Below are 27,188 nucleotides of genomic sequence, written 5' to 3'. Positions count from 1 at the left end.
TATAGATACTTTTCGATATATCGATACTTTTCGATATATCGATACTTATCGATATATAGATACTTATCGGTATATCGATACTTTTCGATATATCGATACTTTTCGATATATCGATACTTTTCGATATATCAATACTTTTCGATATATCGATAGTTTTCGATATATCGATACTTATCGATATATCGCATATAACGATACTTATCGATATATCGATACTTTTCGATATATCGATACTTTTCGATATATCGATACTTTTCGATATCTTTTCGATACTTTTCGATCTTTATGATACTTTTCGATATCTTTTCGATACTTTTCGATATCTTTTCGATACTTTTCGATATCTTTTCGATACTTTTCATTATATATCGATACATTTTATTATATATCGATACTTATCTTTATATATCGATACTTATCATTATATATCGATACTTATCATTATATATCGATACTTATCATTATATATCCATACTTATCATTATATATCGATACTTTTCATTATATATCGATACTTTTCATTATATATCGATAGTTTTCCTTATATATCGATACTTTTCCTTATATATAGATACTTTTCGATATATATCAATACTTTTCGATATATATCGATACTATTCGATATATATCGATACTTTTCGATATCTTTTCGGTACTTTTCGATATCTTATCGGTACTTTTCGATATCTTATCGATACTTATCGATATATCGATACTTTTCGATATATCGATACTTTTCGATATATCGATACTTTTCGATATATCGATACTTTTCGATATATCGATAGTTTTCGACATATCGATACTTATCGATATATCGGATATATCGATACTTTTCGATATATCGATACTTTTCTATATATCGATACTTTTCGATAAATCGATACTTCTCGATATATCGATACTTTTCGATATATCGATACTTTTCGATAAATCGATACTTCTCGATATATCGATACTTATCGATATATCGATACTTATCGATATATCGATACTTATCGATATATCGATACTTTTCGATATATCGATACTTTTCGATATATCGATACTTATCGATTTATCGATACTTATCGATATATCATTATATCGATACTTATTGATATATGGATACTTATCGATATATCGATACTTTTCGATATATCGATACTTATCTATATATAGATACTTTTCGATATATCGATACTTTTCGATATATCGATACTTATCGATACATCGATACTTATCGATATATCGATACTTATCGATACATCGATACTTTTCGATATCTTTTCGATACTTTTCGATATCTTTACGATACTTTTCGATATCTTTTCGATACTTTTCGATATCTTTTCGATACTTTTCGATATCTTTTCGGTACTTGTCGATATCTTTTCGGTACTTGTCGATATCTTTTCGGTACTTGTCGATATCTTTTCGGTACTTTTCGATATCTTTTCGGTACTTTTCGATATCTTTTCGGTACTTTTCGAAATCTTTTCGGTACTTTTCGATATCTTTTCGGTACTTTTCGATACCTTTTCGGTACTTTTCGATATCTTTTCGGTACTTTTCGATATCTTTCCGGTACTTTTCGATATCTTTTCGGTACTTTTCGATATCTTTTCGGTACTTTTCGATATCTTTTCGGTACTTATATATCGATACTTATCATTATATATCGATACTTATCATTATATATCGATACTTTTCATTATATATCGATACTTTTAATTATATATCGATACTTTTCATTATATATAGATACTTTTCGATATATATAGATACTTTTCGATATATATAGATACTTTTCGATATATATAGATACTTTTCGATATCTTTTCGATACTTTTCGATATCTTTTCGATATCTTTTCGATACTTTTCGATGTCTTTTCGATACTTTTCGATATCTTTTCGATACTTATCGATATCTTTTCGATACTTATCTATATCTTTTCGATACTTATCGATATCTTTTCGTTACTTATCGATATCTTTTCGATACTTATCGATATCTTTTCGATACTTTTCATTATATATCGATACTTTTCATTATATATCGATACTTTTTATTATATATAGATACTTTTCATTATATATAGATACTTTTCGATATCTTTTCGATACTTTTCGATATCTTTTCGATACTTTTCGATATCTTTTCGATACTTTTCGATATCTTTTCGGTACTTTTCGATATCTTTTCGGTACTTTTCGATATCTTTTCGGTACTTTTCGATATCTTTTCGGTACTTTTGGATATCTTTTCGGTACTTTTGGATATCTTTTCGGCACTTTTCGATATCTTTTCGATACTTTTCGATATCTTTTCGGTACTTTTCGATATATCGGTACTTTTCGATATATCGATACTTTACGATATATCGATACTTTTCGATATATCGATACTTATCGATATATCGATACTTATCGATATATCGATACTTATCGATATATCGATACTTATCGATATATCGATACTTATCGATACTTATCGATATATCGGTACTTATCGATATATCGGTACTTTTCGATATATCGGTACTTTTCGATATATCGATACTTATCGATATATCGATACTTATCGATATATCGATACTTTTCGATATATCGATACTTTTCGATATCTTATCGATACTTATCGATATATCGATTCTTTTCGATATATCGATACTTTTCGATATATCGATTTTTTTCGTTATATCGATACTTTTCGATATATCGATACTTTTCGATATATCGATACTTCTCGATAAATCGATACTTATCGATATATCGATAGTAATCGATATATCGATACTTATCGATATATCGATACTTATCGATATATCGATACTTATCGATATATCGATACTTTTCGATATATCGATACTTTTCGATATGTCGATACTTATCGATATATCGATACTTATCGATATATATATATATATATATATATATATATATATATATATATATATATATATATATATATATATATATATATATATATATATATATATATATATATATATATATATATATCGATACTTATTGATATATGGATACTTATCGATATATCGATACTTATCGATATATCGATACTTTTCGATATCTTTTCTTCGATCTTTTCGATACTTTTCGATATCTTTTCGATACTATTCATTATATATCGATACTTTTTATTATATATCGATACCTTTCATTATATATCGATACTTATCATTATATATCGATACTTATCATTATATATATCGATACTTATCATTATATATCGATACTTGTCATTATATATCCATACTTATCATTATATATCGATACTTTTCATTATATATCGATACTTTTCATTATATATCGATACTTTTCATTATATATCGATACTTTTCCTTATATATATAGATACTTTTCGATATATATCGATACTTTTCGATATATATGGATACTATTCGATATATATCGATACTTTTCGATATCTTTTCGATACGTTTCGATATCTTTTCGGTACTTTTCGATATCTTTTCGGTACTTTTCGATATCTTATCGATACTTATCGATATATCGACACTTTTCGATATATCGATACTTTTCGATAGATTTTCGATACGTTTCGATATCTTTTCGATACGTTTCGATATCTTTTCGGTACTTTTCGATATCTTTTCGGTACTTTTCGATATCTTATCGATACTTATCGATTTATCGATACTTATCGATTTATCGATACTTTTCGATATATCGATACTTATCAATATATCGGATATATCGATACTTATCGATATATCGATAATTTTCGATATGTCGATACTTAACGATATATCGATACTTTGCGATATCTTTTCGATACTTTTCGATCTTTTCGATACTTTTCGATATCTTTTCGATACTTATCGATTTAACGATACTTTTAGATATATCGATACTTATCGATATATCGATACTTATCGATATATCGATACTTATCGATATATCGATACTTATCGATGTATCGATACTTTTCGATATATCGATACTTATCGATATATCGATACTTATCGATATATCGATACTTATCGATGTATCGATACTTTTCGAAATATCGATACTTATCGATATATCGATATATGGATACTTATTGATATATGGATACTTATCGATATATCGATACTTATTGATATATCGATACTTTTCGATATCTTTTCGATACTTTTCGATATCTTTACGATACTTTTCGATATCTTTTCGATACTTTTCGATATCTTTTCGATACTTTTCGATATCTTTTCGGTACTTGTCGATATCTTTTCGGTACTTGTCGATATCTTTTCGGTACTTGTCGATATCTTTTCGGTACTTTTCGATATCTTTTCGGTACTTTTCGATATCTTTTCGGTACTTTTCGATATATTTTCGGTACTTTTCGATATCTTTCCGGTACCTTTCGATATCTTTTCTGTACTTTTCGATATCTTTTCGGTACTTTTCGATATCTTTCCGGTACTTTTCGATATATTTTCGGTACTTTTCGATATCTTTTCTGTACTTATCGATATATCGATACTTATCGATATATCGATACTTATCGATATATCGATACTTTGCGATATATCGATACTTATCAATATATCGATACTTATCGATATATCGATACTTATCGATATATCGAAAAGTATCGATATATCGATACCTATCGATATATCGATACCTATCGATATATCGATACTTTTCGATATATCGATACTTTTCGATATATCGATACTTTTCGATATATCGATACTTATCGATATATCGATACTTTTCGATACATCGATACTTTTCGATATATCGATACTTTTCGATATATCGATACTTTTCGATATATCGATACTTTTCGATATCTTTTCTTCGATCTTTTCGATACTTTTCGATATCTTTTCGATACTTTTCGATACTTTTCGATATCTTTTCGATACTGTTCATTATATATCGATACTTTTTATTATATATCGATACCTTTCATTATATATCGATACTTATCATTATATATCGATACTTATCATTATATATCGATACTTATCATTATATATCGATACTTATCATTATATATCCATACTTATCATTATATATCGATACTTTTCATTATATATCGATACTTTTCATTATATATCGATACATTTCATTATATATCGATACTTTTCCTTATATATATAGATACTTTTCGATATATATCGATACTTTTCGATATATATCGATACTATTCGATATATATCGATACTTTTCGATGCATCCGAAGAGCTGGGTGATGCAATTTACTAATTCATTACCGTCGTCATGGCCAACCCAGGCCAAATTAGAATTCATGTGTGGACACATCGAAGGCCAAGCCGCGGAAAAGATGCGGGGCGTGGCAGCGACGTGTCGGACTTATCAGGAATTTGTTGGTGCATTCCTGCGGACCTACTGGTCAAAGGAAACGCAAGACAGGATTAAAGAGGAAATAATATTTTGTCCTGAACTGGAAGTGTCCGGGCATAAGAGCGCAACCAAATTTTTTTGATGACTTACTCAAGAAGAATCAGTTTTTAGATAGTCCATACAGCAACGGAGAAATTATTAAATTTTGCTTTTCGAAATTGCCAGTTAGGTATCAACAGACACTTGTCGGGAAGTGTGGATCTGACATAGATGCATTCAAGAGTCTACTGCGCGAACTCGAAGTAGTCTTCGATAAACAAGACGCAAAGGACAGGAAGAAGGCGCAAAATAACAAATACCACGGGCCAGCGAGGGAAGACGACAACAGATCGCATAATCGCACTGGTCAGTTAGGAAACCAGGGTTACCGAGATCAAGGTTACGCTATTCAAGGTTATGGAAACCAGAGACACGGAAACCAGAACGTCAGGGAACAGGGTCAATCCAGACAAGCAATCTGGGACAGGAGGAATGACGAACGGCAAAGCGACCGTAATTGGAGGGAGCGAAATCAAGGACAACAGGAGAACCAGGAGATTGAAATTAGACCTCCAAATCCTAATGCACGTCAGAGGAGGGGGAGTCTAAGAAGGGATTGACGCTAGTCCATAGGACTCCACCACTTCTCTCACACAAAGGAGTTCGTAGAATAGTAGTAGTGTAAGAAATGTACATAGTAGAATAGGCAAAGATATGAACCTTTTTTCGGGGAACAATAACCGTTGCATTAATAGATTAAGATTGCTAAAGTGTTAACACGCTGCGTTGTCTTGCATAAGAATTTACTGCTGCTATCCTCTTTTTGTTTATGTTTGCGATCTCCAATGTCGATGGAGTAGGAGACACTACCTTTTCATGAGCAATGTTTTTGTCCTTTCCTATCTGGTGTCCATGTTAAGGGATAAGGATGAGTGACGAGACGTCGCACAAACGGGCGCATACAAGAACGTGCTCTTAGAAGCGTTCTGAGAGGTCGTGATACGCTCCATAGCGGCCACAACCAGTTCGTGAGACGTTCATACCAATGCTTGCAGGCACGCGTCAGTGCACTGCACGATTGTGGTATATTGCGCGATTTCGAGGGTGAATATGGGCAGTATAGTTTTTGCAGAGCTGCGCCGGTATCGTTGTCTTGCAAGTCGGGGTGAACCTGTGAGCATTTGACTCTAATGGTGCCCTAGACGAGAGAAATGAGGGCATAAAAGCGTACCATGCTAATGTGCTGGTTGGGGATTTAGCGTGCTGCTCGTTTTTGTCACAGATGAATCACCAAGGAATTGTACTTGGATATTCGTGACATACTGTGTAGCTGGCGTGTGTTGGGTGTCTGAATCCTCAACAGGAACCAGTCCTGGCTTGGTCATATTACATTGCTTCTGGAAAGGTGTACTTCGATCGCGAAAACCGCTTCACATAGAGAAGGAAGTTGCAACTATAAATTTATTGTCGTGTATAGCCATGGCTAACCCAGTCTCTGGAGTTTCAGTGAGGCGTAATGAAAACTCGGAGGTCATGTCGTACGGCGCGCACATCACTGTCGTCAATAGCGGCGAGCAGCAAGACATCTCAGCGTAACAGGAACTATGTAAGGGTATTGTATAAGGTAAATAAAAAAATAAATAAATAAATAAATAAATAAATAAATAAATAAAATAAATAAATAAATAAATAAAAGGGAAAGTACGATACTAGGATAAGTTAAACTGTAGGATTTAACAATAACTAGATTAATATTGTGGGGGTTTTCTACCACAAGTGTGGCGCGCGCCTGTTGAGTTGCTATTTTTCAGGTCACCAAACCACAGACCCGAGATGGAGGGACGACGGGCGAGCGAAAGTAGCGTAGTAGCATGTTCTTTATAGCACAGTAAAACTTAGACCTGCATAACAACATAATTTAATTAAAAGACGTAGAATGTAGATCGTTGGGATTTGGTAGTTAATTCTTGTAGCATGTCTACTGTCGATCTATATAATTAATAGTAATATTAGTGCGGGCCCGCACATTTAGTTGTTCATCCATTACAAAGCATCAGTTATCACACGCCATGTACTTACTGAGATCGGTCTCTACACGTATATCAAAATAAATTATTTCCATGTCTAGATTAGATGTTATAATGATTGCCATAGATTAATAACTATAAAAGTAAAATAAGAGTGTCTGAAATGACAGACCATCAATGTTTCATTAGGTAAATTTATTATAACATAGAAGGTCATGGGAAAAAGTTAGGCATAAGACTTTTGTAAGAATTGTACAGATGACGAGGAACGTGGCAATGCAGAGGCCAGCCAGCGCAAAAACAAGAGGTCTTCGGCTACCTGCTAAAGGGCGAGCGTCCCGTCCTACACGCTGACAGTCACCCGGCTGCTTACCTGAGGGATTACACGGGACCCTCGCCCCGCCACAAGCGAAAGTGGGGCTGGCCGTTGACCCTGACACGCGACAGCCTGCTAGCTCTCCGGACGCGGCAGCCGCTTGGAGGGATTCCCTGCGGCAGACCACGTTGTCGTGAGTACACGAAGAAGATCACATATCGTGTCAGAACCTGCGCCTCATGTGCCTCAGGACAGAAAGGGACGCTCTATACTCACCTGTTTGGGTTTTTACAACTCACTAGCATTGGCCGATCTGCATACACAAAGCAGTATCGTGCCACACTAACAAATGTATGGTCTCATGTCTTACTTCTCCTCTCTATTAGAGAGCAGTTTTTAACAATAGTCGCTCCTAGTTCGATCCTGTATGGATGACCCCACACACTTGTGGAGTCACTCCACGTGCCATCATCCCTCGTCGAACTGCAATATTGGGAAACGTAAAGTTCTGTCCAGCGAGAGAAGAGACCTAGACTAGTGATGTATCCCAACGAGTAGACCTCAGAGACAATTAATCGACGTGAGGAGAGCCTATCACTGTGTCTTCCTACCATACGGCCGTGATCATATGCGTGGGTCTGACTACAATCTCAACAGCGTACTGCAGACACTCCAGAACTCCCGATTGCTGTTGCCACAACGTAGCAACTACAACCGACGTTTAGCCTTATGTGATGTCAGTACAGTGGAATCAGTGAAGTGCCACGGATATTTCTAACAATGTGATTTAGTGCCTCATTCTCAGCACAGTCGTGAACTTTGTGCAATGTGCACGCACAATTTGATGCCCCATGAACCTTGTTTTTTTCGTTTTTCTTAAATTTCTTTCTCTTATGTTGTTTCTGTAATGTATGTTATACCTTGTATGCGTTTGTGTTTTACACTGTAATTCTTATTACAGATTACTGTATTGTTCTCCACATCATGTTTTTTTTTGTATTTTGTGTTTATTGTTGTGTGTATGCTAACAGTGTGCCTGAAGTCCCCATAAACTGAAGCAGATACCACCACTGTCATTGTGAATGGACCATCAGTTCAGGGAACATTTTGTAAAGGTTATTCTTGCTGCAGGGAGACAGAATGAATCGGAGGTTGTAACTAGATTCTGAAAACTCACAAAGAGATTGTTAACTTAAATATTATCATGTGTGAGTGAGGTCAGGTTAGTTTAATGATTAAAATTGTTGTAACATCTTGGGCATTTAATTGCGGAGCACTCCAACTCTGATTGTAAAGAATAAACTGCTCCATATTTGGCTCAGATGCCCGGGCCATGTTTAGAGCGTGAATGTCTGCGTGAATCGGTGTTTGGAAGGGGCTCCCTGGGTGTGGATGTGTGATGTGAGTGTTAGTGTTCCATATTAAGAAGGTGAAGTTGGCTACATCATAAATAATCCTCCCTCTATGAGTTGCATTTTTCAGTTGCAATGATCTTTTTTATAGAGTGCGGTATGTGGAGTCACTTTGTAAGATTGTTCTTGGGCGATTGACTCACTACCTTGCTCCTAAGTGAGCCAACCGCTCACCAATTACAATCTAAAATGGCGTAGGGGCAATGAGAGGTGGCATGAGCCCCCTCTCATATTTCTATCTTACGATTCTCCTCTCTAGTTGCATGCGGTGGAGGGTTGCTTTTCCTTTACACGCGTACTTCCCACGCAGCGTCTCTCGTCACCCGGGTGGGCCGGTGACAGGCGGGCTCTGTGGAACAGGAGAGAGTTAAGCCGACGTGTGTGAGGCAGTCGAGTGAATGCTTTTCAGACGCCGACATTGTCAAGAGACACGCCCGCTGGGGTGTGAAGTAGCGGCTGGGCTAGAGGTTCCGTTACTTCAGAGAAACCTTGCGAAAACACTTTCTGGCGGGCTACCAGCGAGGCGTGGGAATGACTTGTGTACCCACGCAGTTGTGGCGGGAAAATTCCCGCACTTTCTGCAAAATCAGCACAGAAATTGGCGCCAAGAATCTCCATTGGTGGAATGGTAGTGCTCCGGCAATGGAGTGGAATTTCCGCCGGTTTTCGAGTTGCTGATTGGAACGTAACCACGGCCACTGTCGTGGGGGCGGGAATGTTCGGTGTTCGGCCTGTGCGGGTGCTCTGGGTAGTCGGCAGTCGCCTTTCGGTCGAGGACGTTCGAGCAACCAGCCCTCGCCTGCGGTACGCCAGATCGTGTTGTGGGAGATAAGAAGACTGTTGGTAATGTACGTCCGCAGCACCGGCAGATAGGGATTTTCCTAGGTGATAATCAGAGCTCAGCAGAGCGCGCCTGTTCATCCTTTTCTAACTTTGTTCAGTTTCGGGTAGCAGCAATTACTATTGGGTTAGCTGTGTGTCTCTCTTGAGATTTGAGTGGAAAGGAATTGGCTCCACATACCACTTCGTCTTAAACCTCACGATCTAAGTTAGGGACAACTTCACCTTTACTGTGTTTGTATGAATCTCCAATTTTAGCCAATTTGATGTTTTATATTTCCTGTGTCTCTTTTACTATTCTCCGTTTAATCTTAATAAATCATATTGTTATTTTGGACAGAACTTTCTTTCTGTTAATCAATAGAGCAACCCTATCATTCCTCACTATGCTAATGAAACCTTTGTTTATTTAACTTATTTATCAAATTAAATTATTGCAGGTGCCAAACTCTCTTCTACTCCACTAGCAGGGTTGATTAGAGTCAGTTCGCGTATTTCTTTTATCCTTGTGCCACAGCAAAAGTCGGAGTTAGAATAGGGGGGGCTTAGAGCATGATTGACATATGTGGATTCTAATAGAATTTAGTGATCAATACACTGCTAGCCCCGGCACCTCGCATACTTTTCGATATCTTTTCGATACTTTTTGATATCTTTTCGATACTTTTCGATATCTTTTCGGTACTTATCGATATCTTTTCGGTACTTATCGATATCTTTTCGATACGTTTCGATATATCGATACGTTACGATATATCGATACTTATCGATATATCGATACTTTTCGATATATCGATACTTTTCTATATATCGATACTTTTCGATTTATCGATACTTTTCGATATATCGATACTTTTCGATATATCGATACTTATCGATTTATCGATACTTTTCGATATATCGATACTTATCGATATATCGGATATATCGATACTTATCGATATATCGATACTTTTCGATATGTCGATACTTATCGATATATCGATACTTTGCGATATCTTTACGATATTTTTCGATCTTTTCGATACTTTTCGATATCTTTTCGATACTTATCGATATAACGATACTTTTCGATTTATCGATACTTATCGATATATCGATACTTATCGATATATCGATACTTATCGATATATCGATACTTATCGATATATCGATACTTTTTGATATATCGATACTTATCGATATATTGATACTTATCGATATATCGATACTTTTCGATATCTTTTCGATACTTTTCGATATCTTTACGATACTTTTCGATATCTTTTCGATACTTTTCGATATCTTTTGGATACTTTTCGATATCTTTTCGGTACTTTTCGATATCTTTTCGGTACTTGTCGATATCTTTTCGGTACTTGTCGATATCTTTTCGGTACTTGTCGATATCTTTTCGGTACTTGTCGATATCTTTTCGGTACTTTTCGATATCTTTTCGGTACTTTTCGATATCTTTTCGGTACTTTTCGATATATTTTCGGTACTTTTCGATATCTTTTCGGTACTTTTCGATATCTTTTTGGTACTTTTCGAAATCTTTTCGGTACTTTTCGAAATCTTTTCGGTACTTTTCGAAATCTTTTCGGTACTTTTCGATATCTTTTCGGTTTTTTCGATATCTTTTCGGTACTTTTCGATATCTTTTCGGTACTTTTCGATATCTTTCCGGTACTTTTCGATATCTTTTCGGTACTTATCGATATATCGATACTTATCGATGTATCGATACTTTGCGATATATCGATACTTATCGATATACCGATACTTTTCGATATATCGATACTTTTCGATATATCGATACTTTTCGACATATCGATACTTATCGATATATCGATACTTTTCGATCGATATATCGATACTTATCGATATATCGATACTATTCGATATATCGATACTTTTCGATATATCGATACTTATCGATATATCGATACTTATCGATATATCGATACTTATCGATATATCGACACTTTTCGATATCTTTTCGATACTTTTCGATATCTTTTCGATACTTTTCGATATCTTTTCGATACTTTTCATTATATATCGATACTTTTCATTATATATCGATACTTTTCATTATATATCGATACTTTTCATTATATATCGATACTTTTCCTTATATATCGATACTTTTCGATATATATCGATACTTTTCGATATATATCGATACTTTTCGATATCTTTTCGATACTTTTCGATATCTTTTCGGTACTTTTCGATATCTTCTCGGTACTTTTCGATATCTTTTCGGTACTTATCGATATCTTTTCGGTACTTATCGATATCTTTTCGATACTTTTCGATACATCGGTACTTATCGATATATCGATACTTTTCGATAAATCGGCACTTATCGATAGATCGGTACTTATCGATATATCGGTACTTTTCGATATATCAGTACTTTTCGATATATCGGTACTTATCGATATATCGGTACTTTTCGATATATCGGTACTTTTCGATATATCGGTACTTTTCGATACATCGGTACTTTTCGATATATCGGTACTTTTCGATATATCGGTACTTTTCGATATATCGGTACTTATCGATATATCGGTACTTTTCGATATACCGGTACTTTTCGATATATCGGTACTTTTCGATATATCGGTACATTTCGATATATCGATACTTACCGATATATCGATACTTATCGATATATCGATACTTATCGATATATCGATCGATATCTTTTTGGTACTTATCGATATCTTTTCGATACTTTTCGATATATCGATACTTAACGATATATCGATACTTTTCGATATATCGGTACTTTTCGATACATCGGTACTTTTCGATATATCGGTACTTTTCGATATATCGGTACTTTTCGATATATCGGCACTTTTCGATATATCGGTACTTATCGATATATCGGTACTTATCGATATATCGATATTTTCGATATATCGGTACTTATCGATATATCGGTACGATATATCGATACTTATCGATATATCGATACTTTTCGATATATCGATACTTTTCGATATATCGATACTTTTCGATATATCAATACTTTTCGATATATCGATAGTTTTCGATATATCGATACTTATCGATATATCGGATATATCGATACTTATCGATATATCGATACTTTTCGATATATCGATACTTTTCGATATATCGAGACTTTTCGATATCTTTTCGATACTTTTCGATCTTTATGATACTTTTCGATATCTTTTCGATACTTTTCGATATCTTTTCGATACTTTTCGATATCTTTTCGATACTTTTCATTATATATCGATACATTTTATTATATATCGATACTTATCTTTATATATCGATACTTATCATTATATATCGATACTTATCATTATATATCGATACTTATCATTATATATCGATACTTATCATTATATATCGATACTTTTCATTATATATCGATACTTTTCATTATATATCGATAGTTTTCCCTATATATCGATACTTTTCCTTATATATAGATACTTTTCGATATATATCAATACTTTTCGATATATATCGATACTATTCGATATATATCGATACTTTTCGATATCTTTTCGGTACTTTTCGATATCTTATCGGTACTTTTCGATATCTTATCGATACTTATCGATATATCGATACTTTTCGATATATCGATACTTTTCGATATATCGATACTTTTCGATATATCGATAGTTTTCGATATATCGATACTTATCGATATATCGGATTTATCGATACTTTTCGATATATCGATACTTTTCTATATATCGATAATTTTCGATAAATCGATACTTCTCGATATATCGATACTTTTCGATATATCGATACTTTTCGATAAATCGATACTTCTCGATATATCGATACTTATCGATATATCGATACTTATCGATATATCGATACTTATCGATATATCGATACTTTTCGATATATCGATACTTTTCGATATATCGATACTTATCGATTTATCGATACTTATCGATATATCGATATATCGATACTTATTGATATATGGATACTTATCGATATATCGATACTTTTCGATATATCGATACTTATCGATATATCGATACTTTTCGATATATCGATACTTTTCGATATATCGATACTTTTCGATATATCGATACTTTTCGATATATCGATACTTATCGATATATCGATACTTATCGATATATAGATACTTATCGATACATCGATACTTTTCGATATCTTTTCGATACTTTTCGATATCTTTACGATACTTTTCGATATCTTTTCGATACTTTTCGATATCTTTTCGGTACTTGTCGATATCTTTTCGGTACTTGTCGATATCTTTTCGGTACTTGTCGATATCTTTTCGGTACTTTTCGATATCTTTTCGGTACTTTTCGATATCTTTTCGGTACTTTTCGAAATCTTTTCGGTACTTTTCGATATCTTTTCGGTACTTTTCGATATCTTTTCGGCACTTTTCGATATCTTTTCGGTACTTTTCGATATCTTTCCGGTACTTTTCGATATCTTTTCGGTACTTTTCGATATCTTTTCGGTACTTTTCGATATCTTTTCGGTACTTATATATCGATACTTATCATTATATATCGATACTTATCATTATATATCGATACTTTTCATTATATATCGATACTTTTAATTATATATCGATACTTTTCATTATATATAGATACTTTTCGATATATATAGATACTTTTCGATATATATAGATACTTTTCGATATATATAGATACTTTTCGATATCTTTTCGATACTTTTCGATATCTTTTCGATATCTTTTCGATACTTTTCGATGTCTTTTCGATACTTTTCGATATCTTTTCGATACTTATCGATATCTTTTCGATACTTATCTATATCTTTTCGATACTTATCGATATCTTTTCGTTACTTATCGATATCTTTTCGATACTTATCGATATCATTTCGATACTTTTCATTATATATCGATACTTTTCATTATATATCGATACTTTTTATTATATATAGATACTTTTCATTATATATAGATACTTTTCGATATCTTTTCGATACTTTTCGATATCTTTTCGATACTTTTCGATATCTTTTCGGTACTTTTCGATATCTTTTCGGTACTTTTCGATATCTTTTCGGTACTTTTCGATATCTTTTCGGTACTTTTGGATATCTTTTCGGTACTTTTGGATATCTTTTCGGCACTTTTCGATATCTTTTCGATACTTTTCGATATCTTTTCGGTACTTTTCGATATATCGGTACTTTTCGAATTATCGATACTTTACGATATATCGATACTTTTCGATAGATCGATACCTTTCGATATATCGATACTTATCGATATATCGTTACTTATCGATATATCGATACTTATCGATATATCGATACTTATCGATATATCGATACTTATCGATACTTATAGATATATCGGTACTTATCGATATATCGATACTTATCGATATATCGATACTTATCGATATATCGATATATAGATACTTATCGATATATGGATACTTATCGATATATCGATACTTTTCGATATATCGATACTATTCGATATATCCATACTTATCGATATATCGATACTTTTCGATATTTCGATACTTCTCGATATATCGATACTTATCGATATATCGATACTTATCGATATATCGATACTTTTCGATATATCGATACTTATCGATATATCGATACTTATCGATATATCGATACTTATCGATATATCGATACTTATCGATATATCGATACTTTTCGGCATATCGATACTTTTCGATATATCGATACTTATCGATATATCGATACTTATCGATATATCGATACTTTTCGACATATTGATTCTTTTCGATATATCGATACTTTTCGATATCTTTTCGATACTTTTCGATACATCGATACTTATCGATATATCGATACTTTTCGATATCTTTTCGATACTTTTCGATATCTTTGCGATACTTTTCGATATCTTTTCAATACTTTTCGATATCTTTTCGATATCTTTTCGGTACTTTTCGATATCTTTTCGGTACTTGTCGATATCTTTTCGGTACTTGTCGATATCTTTTCGGTACTTGTCGATATCTTTTCGGTACTTTTCGATATCTTTTCGGTACTTTTCGATATCTTTTCGGTACTTTTCGATATCTTTTCGGTAATTTTCGATATCTTTTCGGTACTTTTCGATATCTTTTCGGTACTTTTCGATATCTTTTCGGTACTTTTCGAAATCTTTTCGGTACTTTTGGATATATTTTCGGTACTTTTCGATATCTTTTCGGTACTTTTCGATATCTTTTCGGTACTTTTCGATATCTTTTCGGTACTTTTCGATATCTTTTCGGTACTTTTCGATATCTTTTCGGTACTTTTCGATATCATTCCGGTACTTATCGATATCTTTTCGGTACTTTTCGATATCTTTTCTGTACTTACCGATATATCGATACTTTGCGATATATCGATACTTATCGATACATCGATACTTATCGATATATCGATACTTTTCGATATATCGATTCTTATCGATATATCGATACTTTTCGATATATCGATACTTTTCGATATATCGATACTTTTCGATATATCGATACTTTTCGTTATATCGATACTTTTCGATATATCGATACTTTTCGATATATCGATACTTATCGATATATCGATACTTTTCGATATCTTTTCGATACTTATCGATATATCGATACTTTTTGATATCTTTTCGATACTTTTCGATATCTTTTCGATACTTTTCGATATCTTTTCGGTACTTTTCGATATCTTTTCGGTACTTTTCGATATCTTTTCGGTACTTATATATCGATACTTATCATTATATATCGATACTTATCATTATATATCGATACTTTTCATTATATATCGATACTTTTAATTATATATCGATACTTTTCATTATATATAGATACTTTTCGATATATATAGATACTTTTCGATATATATAGATACTTTTCGATATATATAGATACTTTCCGATATATATAGATACTTTTCGATATCTTTTCGATACTTTTCGATATCTTTTCGATACTTTTCGATATCTTTTCGATACTTTTCGATATCTTTTCGATACTTTTCGATAACTTTTCGATACTTTTCGATACCTTTTCGATACTTTTCGATAACTTTTCGATACTTTTCGATGTCTTTTCGATACTTTTCGATATATTTTCGAAACTTATCTATATCTTTTCGATACTTATCGATATCTTTTCGATACTTATCGATATATCGATACTTTTCGATACATCTATACTTATCGATATATCGATACTTATCGATATGTCGATACTTATCGATATATCGATACTTATCGATATGTCGATACTTATCGATATATCGATACTTATCGATATATCGATACTTTTCGATATCTTTTCGATACTTTTCGATATCTTTTCGATACTTTTTGATATCTTTTCGATACTTTTCGATATCTTTTCGATACTTTTCATTATATATCGATACTTTTCATTATATATCGATACTTTTCATTATATATCGATACTTTTCCTTATATATCGATACTTTTCATTATATATAGATACTTTTCGATATATATCGATGCTTTTCGATATATATCGATACTAGATATCTTTTCGATACTTTTCGATATCTTTTCGATACTTTTCGATATCTTTTCGATACTTTTCGATATCTTTTCGATACTTTTCGATAACTTTTCGATACTTTTCGATAACTTTTCGATACTTTTCGATGTCTTTTCGATACTTTTCGATATCTTTTTGAAACTTATCTATATCTTTTCGATACTTATCGATATCTTTTCGATACTTATCGATATCTTTTCGATACTTTTCACATTATATATCGATACTTTTCATTATATATCGATACTTTTTATTATATATAGATACTTTTCATTATATATAGACACTTTTCGATATCTTTTCGATACTTTTCGATATCTTTTCGATACTTTTCGATATCTTTTCGATACTTTTCGATATTATTTCGCTACTTTTCGATATCTTTTCGATACTTTTCGATATCTTTTCGATACTTTTCGATATCTTTTCGGTACTTTTCGATATATCGGTACTTATCGATATATCGGTACTTTTCGATATATAGATACTTTTCGATATATCGATACTTTTCGATATATCGATATTTTTCGATATATCGATACTTTTCGATACATCGATACTTTTCGATATATCGATACTTTTCGATACATCGATACTTATCGATATATCGTTACTTATCGATACTTACCGATATATCGGTACTTATCGATATATCGATACTTATCGATATATCGATACTTATCGATATATCGATATATAGATACTTATCGATATATGGATACTTATCGATATATCGATACTTTTCGATATATCGATACTATTCGATATATCCATACTTATCGATATATCGATACTTTTCGATATTTCGATACTTCTCGATATATCGATACTTATCGATATATCGATACTTATCGATATATCGATACTTATCGATATATCGATACTTATCGATATATCGATACTTTTCGATATATCGATACTTATCGATATATCGATACTTATCGATATATCGATACTTATCGATATATCGATACTTATCGATATATCGATACTTTTCGGCATATCGATACTTTTCGATATATCGATACTTATCGATATATCGATACTTATCGATATATCGATACTTTTCGACATATTGATACTTTTCGATATATCGATACTTTTCGATACTTTTCGATATATCGATACTTATCGATATATCGATACTTTTCGATATCTTTTCGATACTTTTCGATATCTTTGCGATACTTTTCGATATCTTTTCAATACTTTTCGATATCTTTTCGATACTTTTCGATATCTTTTCGGTACTTTTCGATATCTTTTCGGTACTTGTCGATATCTTTTCGGTACTTGTCGATATCTTTTCGGTACTTGTCGATATCTTTTCGGTACTTTTCGATATCTTTTCGGTACTTTTCGATATCTTTTCGGTACTTTTCGATATCTTTTCGGTAATTTTCGATATCTTTTCGGTACTTTTCGATATCTTTTCGGTACATTTCGATATCTTTTCGGTACTTTTCGAAATCTTTTCGGTACTTTTCGATATCTTTTCGGTACTTTTCGATATCTTTTCGGTACTTTTCGATATCTTTTCGGTACTTTTCGATATCTTTTCGGTACTTATCGATATCTTTTCGGTACTTTTCGATATCTTTTCTGTACTTACCGATATATCGATACTTATCGATATATCGATACTTTGCGATATATCGATACTTATCGATATATCGATACTTATCGATATATCGATACTTATCGATATATCGATACTTATCGATATATCGATACTTATCGATATATCGATACTTATCGATGTATCGATACTTTTCGATATATCGATACTTATCGATATATCGATACTTTTCGATATATCGATACTTTTCGTTAAATCGATACTTTTCGATATATCGATACTTTTCGATATATCGATACTTATCGATATATCGATACTTTTCGATATCTTTTCGATACTTATCGATATATCGATACTTTTTGATATCTTTTCGATACTTTTCGATATCTTTTCGATACTTTTCGATATCTTTTCGATACTTTTCGATATCTTTTCGGTACTTTTCGATATCTTTTCGGTACTTATCGATATCTTTTCGGTACTTATATATCGATACTTATCATTATATATCGATACTTATCATTATATATCGATACTTTTCATTATATATCGATACTTTTAATTATATATCGATACTTTTCATTATATATAGATACTTTTCGATATATATAGATACTTTTCGATATATATAGATACTTTTCGATATATATAGATACTTTTCGATATCTTTTCGATACTTTTCGATATCTTTTCGATACTTTTCGATATCTTTTCGATACTTTTCGATATCTTTTCGATACTTTTCGATAACTTTTCGATACTTTTCGATATCTTTTCGATACTTTTCGATAACTTTTCGATACTTTTCGAAGTCTTTTCGATACTTTTCGATATCTTTTCGAAACTTATCTATATCTTTTCGATACTTATCGATATCTTTTCGATACTTATCGATATCTTTTCGATACTTATCGATATCTTTTCGATACTTATCGATATCTTTTCGATACTTTTCACATTATATATCGATACTTTTCATTATATATCGATACTTTTTATTATATATAGATACTTTTCATTATATATAGACACTTTTCGATATCTTTTCGATACTTTTCGATATCTTTTCGATACTTTTCGATATCTTTTCGATACTTTTCGATATTATATCGCTACTTTTCGATATCTTTTCGATACTTTTCGATATCTTTTCGGTACTTTTCGATATATCGGTACTTATCGATATATCGGTACTTTTCGATATATCGATACTTTTCGATATACTGATACTTTTCGATATATCGATACTTTTCGATATATCGATACTTTTCGATATATCGATACCTCTCGATATATCGATACTTATCGATATATCGATACTTTTCGATATATCGATACTTTTCGATATATTGATACTTTTCGATATATGGATACTTTTCGATACATCGATACTTATCGATATATCAATACTTTTCGATATATCGATACTTTTCGATATATCGATACTTCTCGTTATATCGATACTTCTCCATATATCGATACTTATCGATATATCGATACTTATCGATATATCGATACTTATCGATATATCGATACTTTTGGATATATCGATACTTATCGATATATCGATACTTATCGATATATACTTATACTTATCGATATATCGATATATATATATAAATCGATATATCGATATATCGATACTTATTGATATATGGATACTTCTCGATATATCGATACTTTTCGATATATCGATCCTTATCGATATATCGATACTTTTCGATATATCGATACTTTTCGATATATCAATACTTTTCGATATATCGATACTTATCGATATATCGATACTTTTCGATATATCGATACTTATCGATATATCGATACTTATCGATACATTGATACTTTTCGATATCTTTTCGATACTTTTCGATATCTTTACGATACTTTTCGATATCTTAACGATACTTTTCGATATCTTTTCGATACTTTTCGATATCTTTTCGGTACTTTTCGATATCTTTTCGGTACTTGTCGATATCTTTTCGGTACTTTTAGATATCTTTTCGGTACTTTTCGATATCTTTTCGGTACTTTTCGATATCTTTTCGGTACTTTTCGATATCTTTTCGGTACTTTTCGATATATTTTCGGTACTTTTCGATATCTTTTCGGTACTTTTCGATATCTTTTCGGTACTTTTCGAAATCTTTTCGGTACTTTTCGATATCTTTTCGGTACTTTTCGATATCTTTTCGGTACTTTTTGATATCTTTTCGGTACTTTTCGATATCTTTTCGGTACTTTTCGATATCTTTTCGGTACTTTTCGATATCTTTTCGGTACTTTTCGATATCTGTTCGGTACTTATCGATATATCGATACTTTCCGATATATCGATACTTATCGATATATCGATACTTATCGATATATCGATACTTTTCGATATATCGATACTTTACGATATATCGATATTTTTCGATATATCGATACTTATCGATATATCGATACTTATCGATAAATCGATACTTATCGATATATCGATACTTATCGATATATCGATACTTATCGATATATCGATACTTTTCGATATATCGATACTATTCGATATATCGATACTTTTCGTTATATCGATACTTTTCGATATATCGATACTTTTCGATATATCGATACTTATCGATATATCGATACTTTTCGATATCTTTTCGATACTTATCGATATATCGATACTTTTCGATATCTTTTCGATACTTTTCGATATCTTTTCGATACTTTTCGATATCTTTTCGGTACTTTTCGATATCTTTTCGGTACTTTTCGATATCTTTTCGGTACTTATATATCGATACTTATCATTATATATCGATACTTATCATTATATATCGATACTTTTCATTATATATCGATACTTTTAATTATATATCGATACTTTTCATTATATATAGATACTTTTCGATATATATAGATACTTTTCGATATATATAGATACTTTTCGATATATATAGATACTTTTCGATATCTTTTCGATACTTTTCGATATCTTTTCGATACTTTTCGATATCTTTTCGATATCTTTTCGATACTTTTCGATGTCTTTTCGATACTTTTCGATATCTTTTCGATACTTTTCGATATCTTTTCGATACTTATCGATACCTTTTCGATACTTATCTATATCTTTTCGATACTTATCGATATCTTTTCGATACTTATCGATATCTTTTCGATACTTATCGATATCTTTTCGATACTTATCGATATCTTTTCGAAACTTTTCATTATATATCGATACTTTTCATTATATATCGATACTTTTTATTATATATAGATACTTTTCATTATATATAGATACTTTTCGATATCTTTTCGATACTTTTCGATATCTTTTCGATACTTTTCGATATATTTTCGGTACTTTTCGATACCTTTTCGGTACTTTTCGATATCTTTTCGGTACTTTTGGATATCTTTTCGGTACTTTTCGATATCTTTTCGGTACTTTTCGATATCTTTTCGGTACTTTTCGATATATCGGTACTTTTCGATATATCGATACTTTACGATATATCGATACTTTTCGATATATCGATACTTTTCGATATATCGACACTTTTCGATATGTCGATACTTATCGATATATCGATACTTATCGATATATCGATACTTATCGATATATCGATACTTATCGATATATCGATACTTTTCGATATATCGATACTTTTCGATATATCGATACTTTTCGATATATCGATACAATTCGATATATCGATACTTATCGATATATCGATACTTTTTGATATATCGATACTTTTCGATATCTTTTCGATATTTTTCGATATCTTTTCGATACTTTTCGATATCTTTTCGATAATTTTCATTATATATCGGTAGTTTTCATTATATATCGATACTTTTCATTATATATCGATACTTTTCATTATATATCGATACTTTTCATTATATATCGATACTTTTGCTTATATATCGATACTTTTCCTTATATATAGATACTTTTCGATATATATCGATACTTTTCGATATCTTTTCGGTACTTATCGATATCTTTTCGGTACTTATCGATATCTTTTCGATACTTTTCGATATATCGATACTTATCGATATATCGATACTTTTCGATATATCGATACTTTTCGATATATCGATACTTTTCGATATCTTATCGATACTTATCGATATATCGATACTTTTCGATATATCGATACTTTTCGATGTATCGATACTTTTAGATATATCGATACTTTTCGATATATCGATACTTTTCGATATATCGATACTTTTCGTATATCGATACTTATCGATTTATCGATACTTATAGATTTATCGATACGTTTCGATATATCGATACTTATCGATATATCGGATATATCAATACTTATCGATATATCGATACTTTTCGATATATCGATACTTATCGATATAACGATACTTTTCGATATCTTTTCTTCGATCTTTTCGATACTTTTCGATATCTTTTCGATACTTTTCGATACTTTTCGATATCTTTTCGATACTTTTCGATATCTTTTCGATACTTTTCGATATCTTTTCGATACTTTTCATTATATATCGATACTTTTTATTATATATCGATACCTTTCATTATATATCGATACTTTTTATTATATATCGATACCTTTCATTATATATCGATACTTATCATTATATATCGATACCTATTATTATATATCGATACTTATCATTATATATCGATACTTATCATTATATATCCATACTTATCATTATATATCGATACTTTTCATTATATATCGATACTTTTCATTATATATCGATACTTTTCCTTATATATAGATACTTTTCGATATATATCGATACTTTTCGATAAATATCGATACTATTCGATACGTTTCGATATCTTTTCGGTACTTTTCGATATCTTTTCGGTACTTTTCGATATCTTATCGATACTTATCGATATATCGATACTATTCGATATTTCGATACTTTTCGATATATCGATTCTTTTCGATATATCGATACTTTTCGATATATCGATACTTTTCGATATATCGATACTTTTCGATAAATCGATACTTTTCGATATATCGACACTTTTCGATATATCGATACTTATCGATATATCGATATATAGATACTTATCGATATATGGATACTTATCGATATATCGATACTTTTCGATATATCGATACTATTCGATATATCCATACTTATCGATATATCGATACTTTTCGATATTTCGATACTTCTCGATATATCGATACTTATCGATATATCGATACTTTTCGATATATCGATACTTATCGATATATCGATACTTATCGATATATCGATACTTATCGATATATCGATACTTTTCGGCATATCGATACTTTTCGATATATCGATACTTATCGATATATCGATACTTATCGATATATCGATACTTTTCGACATATTGATACTTTTCGATATATCGATACTTTTCAATATCTTTTCGATACTTTTCGATATATCGATACTTTTCGATATATCGATACTTTGCGATATCTTTTCGATACTTTTCGATCTTTTCGATACTTTTCGATATCTTTTCGATACTTATCGATATAACGATACTTTTCGATATAACGATACTTATCGATATATCGATACTTATCGATATATCGATACTTTTCGATATATCGATACTTATCGGTATATCGAAACTTATCGATGTATCGATACTTATCGATATATCGATACTTTGCGATATATCGATACTTATCGATATATCGATACTTATCGATATATCGATACTTATCGATATATCGATACTTATCGATATATCGATACTTTTCGATATATCGATACTTATCGATATATCGATACTTTTCGATATATCGATACTTATCGATATATCGATAATTTTCGATAAATCGATACTTTTCGATATATCGATACTTATCGATATATCGATACTTTTCGATACATCGATACTTTTCGATATATCGATACTTATCGATATATCGATACTTTTCGATGTATCGATACTTATCGATATATCGATACTTTTCGATACATCGATACTTTTCGATACATCGATACTTATCGATATATCGATACTTTTCGATATATCGATACTTTTCGATATATCGATACTTTTCGATATTTTTTCGGTACTTTTCGATATCTTTTCGATACTTTTCGATATCTTTTCGATACTTTTCGATATCTTTTCGATATCTTTTCGATACTTTTCGATGTCTTTTCGATACTTTTCGATATCTTTTCGATACTTTTCGATATCTTTTCGATACTTATCTATAAAATTTCGATACTTATCGATATCTTTTCGATACTTATCGATATCTTTTCGATACTTATCGATATATGTCGATACTTATCGATATCTTTTCGATACTTTTCATTATATATCGATACTTTTCATTATATATCGATACTTTTTATTATATATAGATACTTTTCATTATATATAAATACTTATCGATATCTTTTCGATACTTATCGATACCTTTTCGATACTTTTCAAAAATTTTTCGGTACTTTTCGATATCTTTTCGGTACTTTTCGATATCTTTTCGGTACTTTTCGATATCTTTTCGGTACTTTTGGATATCTTTTCGGTACTTTTCGATATCTTTTCGGTACTTTTCGATATCTTTTCGATACTTTTCGATATCTTTTCGGTACTTTTCGATATATCGGTACTTTTCGATATATCGATACTTTACGATATATCGATTCTTTACGATATATCGATACTTTTCGATATATCGATACTTTTCGATATATCGATACTTATCGATATATCGATACTTATCGACATATCGATTCTTATCGATATATCGATACTTATCGATATATCGATACTTATCGAAATATCGATACATATCGATATATCGATACTTATCGATAATTAACGATATATCGATACTTATCGATATATCGGTACTTTTCGATATATCGGTACTTTTCGATATATCGATACTTATCGATATAATGATACTATTCGATATATCGATACTATTCGATATATCGATACATTTCGATATCTTTTCGATACTTTTCGATATCATTTCGATACTTTTCGATACCTTCGATATCTTTTCCGTACTTTTCGATATATCGGTACTTATCGATATATCGGTACTTTTCGATATATCGATACTTTTCGATATATCGATACTTTTCGATATATCGATACTTTTCGATATATCAATACTTTTCGATATATCGATACTTTTCGATACATCGATACTTATCGATATATCGATACTTATCGATATATCGACACTTATCGATATATCGATACTTATCGATATATCGATACTTATCGATATATCGATACTTATCGATATATCGATACTTATCGACTCTTATCGATATATCGATACTTATCGATTTATCGATACTTATCGATATATCGATACTTTTCGATATATCGATACTTTTCGATATATCGATACTTATCGATATATCGATACTTTTCGATATATCGATACTTTTCGATATATCGATACTTATCGATATATCGATACTTATCGATATATCGATACTTATCGATATATCGATATTTTTCGATACATCGATATCGATATATTGATACTTTTCGATATATCGATACTTATCGATATATCGATACTTTTCGATACATCGATACTTATCGATATATCGATACCTATCGATATGTCGATACTTATCGATATATCGATACTTATCAATATGTCGATACTTATCGATATATCGATACTTATCGATATATCGATACTTTTCGATATCTTTTCGATACTTTTCGATATCTTTTCGATACTTTTTGATATCTTTTCGATACTTTTCGATATCTTTTCGATACTTTTCATTATATATCGATACTTTTCATTATATATCGATACTTTTCATTATATATCGATACTTTTCCTTATATATCGATACTTTTCCTTATATATAGATACTTTTCAATATATATCGATGCTTTTCGATATATATCGATACTATTCGATATCTTTTCGATACTTTTCGATATCTTTTCGATACTTTTCGATATCTTTTCGGTACTTTTCGATATCATCTCGGTACTTTTCGATATCTTTTCGGTACTTTTCGATATCTTTTCGGTACTTTTAGATATCTTTTCGGTACTTTTAGATATCTTTTCGGTACTTAT

At 31.3% G+C, this 27,188-nt stretch overlaps 1 protein-coding gene across 1 annotated transcript in view; it reads right to left on the bottom strand.

The window, feature by feature from the left end:
* Positions 1–27,188, bottom strand: part of LOC126232301 (reticulocyte-binding protein homolog 1-like) — a 63,958-nt gene that overhangs the window by 12,379 nt on the left and 24,391 nt on the right. Inside the window, exons 4-9 of the mRNA XM_049942585.1 lie at positions 4,804–4,887; positions 4,043–4,473; positions 2,068–2,286; positions 1,748–1,954; positions 1,293–1,646; positions 235–344 (exon numbers count right to left, since the gene is read on the bottom strand). Of these exons, the coding sequence (XP_049798542.1) occupies positions 235–344; positions 1,293–1,646; positions 1,748–1,954; positions 2,068–2,286; positions 4,043–4,473; positions 4,804–4,887 (1,405 nt within the window). The remainder of the gene's footprint in view (positions 1–234; positions 345–1,292; positions 1,647–1,747; positions 1,955–2,067; positions 2,287–4,042; positions 4,474–4,803; positions 4,888–27,188) is intronic.

Source organism: Schistocerca nitens, unplaced genomic scaffold (assembly GCF_023898315.1).
Source record: "Schistocerca nitens isolate TAMUIC-IGC-003100 unplaced genomic scaffold, iqSchNite1.1 HiC_scaffold_468, whole genome shotgun sequence".
Classification (NCBI taxonomy): domain Eukaryota; kingdom Metazoa; phylum Arthropoda; class Insecta; order Orthoptera; family Acrididae; genus Schistocerca; species Schistocerca nitens.
This window is presented reverse-complemented; position numbering and strand designations above follow the sequence as displayed.